Raw genomic sequence first — 5,551 nt, forward strand, 5'->3', positions numbered from 1 at the left:
GTAGATCCCTGCCTAGCGGGGACTGGGCAGTTCCCCAAGGGCCTCAGGCCCTGACACAGCGGCCCAAGCAGACTGTGCTGGCTCTGAGGCCACTGGACCTTGTTTCCCAATGGGCTTGGGTCTCAGAACCCTTGGCACTCAAGTAGCCTGACTATCTTCATTTTACAGATGGGGAAACTGAGGCTTGGAAAAAGGAAGGGGTCAACCAAGCAATCCAATGGCCCTAGAACGGCTTTGCCTCCCTTTCCACCCACAGGCCCAGCCTGCATGCCTGCGAAAAGGAGGACAGTGACGAAGTCCACCTGGAGGAGTTGAGTCTGAGCAAGGAGGGGCCAGACCCAGAGGACGCTGTCCAGGACAACCTGGGGGCCGCAGGGGCTGAGGGGGAACAGGAGGAGGTGGGCCTCAGAGGGTCTAGGTGTACCCCCACCCCAGGGATGAGCCAGCCTTTGCTGTCTGCACCACTCTGTGGGCCCTGTGGGTCTAGGCCAGAGTGGGTCAGCACCCCACACCCCTAGACCTTGCAGCCCCTTCTGGGCCCACATTCTCAGAGAGGGCGAGGCTCAGTGATCCTCTCGCAAGATCCGGAGTCATTTCCCCAGACTCCTCAGTCCCTCCCCACCAGCTCCAAAACTGGAGCATGTCAGGGCCACAGAGAACCTGGGGCTCAGGGAGGAACAGCATTTTTTCCCACAGGTGCTGGGCAGGGCAGGAGGGGTACAAGCAGGGGATCACCTGGGATGTCTGTTTTTTTTTTTTTTCTAGCACCAGAAATATCAGCAGCCCAGGACATCCAGCCCCTTGGTCTTGGAGGGGACCATCGAACAGAGCTCACCTCCCCTGAGCCCTCCCATCAAAGTAGGTCAAGCTGCAAAGCCTGCCATCTTCTTCCCTCTCCCGGACTCATACCCAAAAGGCCAATCCCACATGCCAGCCACAGGAAGACCAGGCCCAGGCCTGGCTTTTGTCTGCTATCCCCCCATTGCCCGGCGCTCAGCAAACCCCTGTGATATAAGGGTTGGGGGTTGGATTAGTGGATGGAGTAGCTGGGGAGATGGAGGGTGGGCTTTACCTTAGCTGCTGCAGGCCTGTGTCTCTCTCCACCCTCTGCAGCTCATCGACAGGACTGAGTCCCTAAACCGCTCCATAGAGAAGAGGTCTGTCTGTCTGTCTGTCTGTTTCCTGGGCTCAGATCTTAGGTTTCCCCAAGAGGGGGTTGAAGGGAGTCACAGGGTAAAGATCTGGAGACCGAGGGGGCTCTGGGAGAGGCTTGGGCAGGTTGGGAGAAGCCTTGTGGGAGACATGGGGCCTGACACGTCTTCTACCCTCCAGTAACAGTGTGAAGAAATCCCAGCCAGACTTGCCCATATCCAAGATTGACCACTGGCTGGAACAATACACCCAGGCCATCGAGGTATGACCTGGCTCCCCTCTGCTGTCAGGTCCCTCCTGCATCCTGGCACCATTCCTTAATCCAACCAACGCCCTTCCATCCAATCAATGCCTCAATGCGGCCTTATTTAACCAACACCCTATCCAACCAATGCTTCTCCATCCAATCAGTGCCCCTCTACCCAATCAATGCCCCTCCATCTAATCAATGTCCCTCCATGTAATCAATGCCCCTCCTTTCAATCAATGCTACTCCATCCAACCAATAATCTCCCATCCTATCAATGCTCCTGCATCCAATTAATGTTCCTTTATACAACCAATACTCCTGCAACCAATACTCCTCCAATTATTCAGTGTTCCTCCATTCAATCAATGCCCCCTTCGGAACAATACTCCACCATCCAATCAATGCTCTTTCATCCTATCAGTGCTCCTCTATCCAGCCAATATTCCTCCAGTCGATCAATGCCCCTTTATCCAACCAGTACTCTTTAATCTAATCAATGCCCCTCCATCCAATCAAGATTCCTCCATCCATCCAATACTACTCTATCCAATCAGTGCCTCTCCATCCAATCAATGCCCCTCCATCCAATCAGTGTCCCTCCCATCCAATCAATTCTCCTCCATCCATCAATGCTTCTCCATCTGACCAATACCCTCCATCCAACCAATACTCGTCTATCCAATTAATGGCTCACCATGTAACCAATGCCAATCCTACATGCTAGCCCCTCCATTCAATCAGTACCTCTCCATCCAATCATCCAATACTTCTCCATCCAGTCAGTGTCCCTGCATCCAACCAATATTCCTTCATCCACCAACTCCCTTCAATCCAACCAATACACCTTCATCCAATCAATACCCCTATTCATTCAGTGCTCCTCCATTCAGTCAGTTCCCCTCCAGCCAACCGAACAACTTCATCCAATCAATGCCCCTCCATCCAATAATGCCTTGCATCCAATCAGTGGCCTTCTATCAATTTCCTTCCATCCAACCAAAATAGTTTCACCCAATCAATGCCTCTGCTTCCAATCAGTGCCCTTCTATTCAACCAATACTTCTTTATCTAATCAGGACATCTCCATCTAACCAGTATCCTTCCATCCAACCTATACTCCTCTACTAAATCAGTGCCCCTCCATCAAACCAATACTCCTCTGCTAAATAAGCGTGCCTCCATCCACCCAGTACCCCTCCATCCACCCAGTACTCACTTATCCAAGAAGCACTCCTCTATCTTACCAGTATTCCTCCGTCCAATCAGTACTCTTCTGTTCAATTAATGCCCCTCCATCCATACATTACTCCTTCACCCAATCAGTGCCCTTCTATTCAACCAATACTTCTGATTTCAATTAATCCCCCTTCAACCAACCAATACTCCTCCATCCAACCAGTACTCCTCCGTGCAATCAATGTTCCTCTATCCGACCAACATCCTTCTATCAAACCAATATTCCTCCATCCAATTAATGCCTCTCCATCCAACAAGTACTCCTCCATCCTATCAATGCTCCTGTATCCTATCAATATTCCTCCATCCAAGCAATACTTCCCCATCCAATCAATACTTCATTCATTCACTGCTCCTCCATCCAGTCAATACCTTTCCATCCTACCAGTGCCCTTCCATCCAACCAATACTCCTTTGCCGATCAATGTCGTTGCGTGCAATCAGTGCCCCTTCATTGAACCAATATGGCTCTATCCAACCAATACTACTACATTCAATCAATGCCCCTCCATCTAACAAATACTCCCTTATATAATCAGTACTTCTCCATCCAATCAATATTCCTTCATCAACACCTTTCTATACAACCAATACTCCTCCATCTAATCAATGCTCCTCCATCCAACCAATACTCTGCAATTTAACCACTGTCCCTACCCCATGAGCAGCATGGAGGCAGACCCACATCTGTCCTGTGTGCCGTCATCTCCTTGATGCTCTTCAGGACAGGGAGGTGTCTCACGATTGCATCGAATGGAGGAAGGCACATCTTTCCAGTGATCCCCACTCTAGGGCTTCATGGAGAAAGCGCTCCCAGGGAAAACACAAACACAAAGCAGAGGGTTGCCCAGTGTGACCCTCTGATGTGACCACGGTGGCTGTCCACTAAGGTAATCCTGATGCTTTTCCTCCTCTGCAGACCGCTGGCCGGACCCCCAAGCTAGCCTACCAGGCCTCCATAGAGCTGCCCAGCATGGCCGTGGCCAGTATCAAGAGTCGGTGGGAGACGGGTGAGGTACAGGCTCAGTCTGCGGCCAAGACTCCGTCCTGCAAGGTAAGGTCCCCTCCAGGGGCAAGGCTGGGCTGCAGAGCCAGCACCTGGGAGTTTAGTAGCAGGCCAGGTTTCCTTGTTAAGACAAGTGTGGGACTGTCCAGGATGAATGTGGACAGACAGAACCCTGAGGTATTGCCGTAGGGTTGGGTTCACCCTTGCTGGTGTAGAAGGCTGTGTTGTCCGAGTGGAGGTGGATGGCACCTTTATTCCTTTCCCTGCCTCTTCCACTGGGATCGCACAGAAAAAGTTTTGGTAGGCAGATCCCAGGCCCCCTGGCCAGGTAAGGCAAGGCAGGAGAGAAGGGCCCAGGGCTTCTACTCCCCGAGATCCAGGGGTCTGCCCTTGTGACATACCCTTCTGCTGCCCCCAGGATATTGTGGCTGGAGACATGACCAAGAAAAGCCTCTGGGAGCAGAAGGGAGGCTCCAAGACCTCATCAATTAAGGTAGAGCCTAATTGTGGTTGGTGCAGGCAGGAAATATTAACTCATTTCATTGTCACACAAAAACAGAAGACATAAAACAGTTAAAATAGGCCAGGCACAGTGGCTCACACCTGTAATCCCAGCACTTTGGGAGGCCGAGGCAGGTGGATCACGAGGTCAGGAGATCGAGACCATCCTGGCCAACATGGTGAAACCCTGTCTATACTAAAAATACAAAAAAAAAAATTAGCCGAGCATAGGGGTACGTGCCTGTAATTCCAGCTACTCAGGAGGCTGAGGCAGGAGAATCACTTGAACCAGCAAGTTGGAGGTTGCAGTGAGCCGAGCTCGCACACTGCACTCCAGCCTGGCAATAGAGGGAGACTGAGTCTCAAAAAACAAACAAACAAAAAAAGCCAAAACAACTTGACACACTTAGAAAATGAAGGTTTGTGCTATTGGTTTTCTTTTATTTTAGAAAAATAAAGCATTGTTTAAATATTTCTTGCAAGTACAAATATAATTTAATAAATGTTCAAAGGTATCTGTAATTAAATTTCATTCAGTAGACATATATTATGTCTAATAGACAACTTGCTAAGTAAGATGTAAAGGATGATTACATGAAAAATCACAAAATTGTCAGTAAGAGTCTTAAAAGTCAATGATAGGACAGTAGTTAAAAGATAGCAAATAGTTATTTATTCTTAAACATTAAACAGGATATTAATAGTTTTAATAATCTTGAAGTTTGGCAACACTGTAAAAACATTACAGACCACTTTTATTTATGAAAATACATGCAAATAGCAAACAGCAGTTGGGCTTAAGGCTGCTACTTACTTACCCAGTAAGTGACAAAGCTGGAATTCAAACCAGGTTTGAGCTATACCAGTACTACCCTTGAAAAGATTTCCTTACACTCAGCTTTCCTTTATTTCTTAAACTCATTGTTTTTTTTAATTGAGACAGAATCTTGCTCTATTGCCCAGGTGGGGAGTGCAGTGACATGATCTTGGCTCGCTGCAACCTCTGCCTCCCAGATTCAAGCAATTCTCATGCCTCAGCCTCCCAAGTAGCTGTGATTACTGGTGTGTGTCACCACACCTGGCTAATTTTTGTGCTTTTAGCAGAGGCGGTGTTTTACCGTGTCAGCCAGGCTGATCTTGAACTCCTGACCTCAGGTGATCTGCCTGCCTCGGCCTCCCAAAATGCTGATATTACTAGTGTGAGCCACCACGCCTGGCCAATTTCTTAAACTTTTGATTATACTAAATATGTTCCTTCTGCATGAGAACACTGTCTTTCCTTTTATAAAATTAATCTCTTAAAATACTTTAAAATTCAAAGTACACTTTTTAGATTCTTTAAAATACTCATTGCCATGTTCATGGCCTTTAGATGTGTGATCATAGCCTATTTGCTTTTCATTGAC

General features: G+C 48.3%; 1 protein-coding gene across 1 annotated transcript; it reads left to right on the forward strand.

The window, feature by feature from the left end:
- Positions 1-256: 256 nt before the first annotated feature.
- Positions 257-4,212, forward strand: LOC116465319 (lymphocyte-specific protein 1-like; the record flags this gene model as incomplete). Its single annotated transcript, XM_032148442.1, has 6 exons — positions 257-398; positions 766-858; positions 1,114-1,157; positions 1,333-1,414; positions 3,558-3,692; positions 4,063-4,212. Coding segments are annotated over 6 exons (646 nt in total), but the record flags the coding sequence as incomplete, so codon positions are not given.
- Between the last annotated feature and the right edge of the window lie 1,339 nt (positions 4,213-5,551).

The sequence above is a fragment of the Hylobates moloch genome, unplaced genomic scaffold, assembly GCF_009828535.3.
Source record: "Hylobates moloch isolate HMO894 unplaced genomic scaffold, HMol_V3 SCAFFOLD_4419, whole genome shotgun sequence".
Taxonomy (NCBI): domain Eukaryota; kingdom Metazoa; phylum Chordata; class Mammalia; order Primates; family Hylobatidae; genus Hylobates; species Hylobates moloch.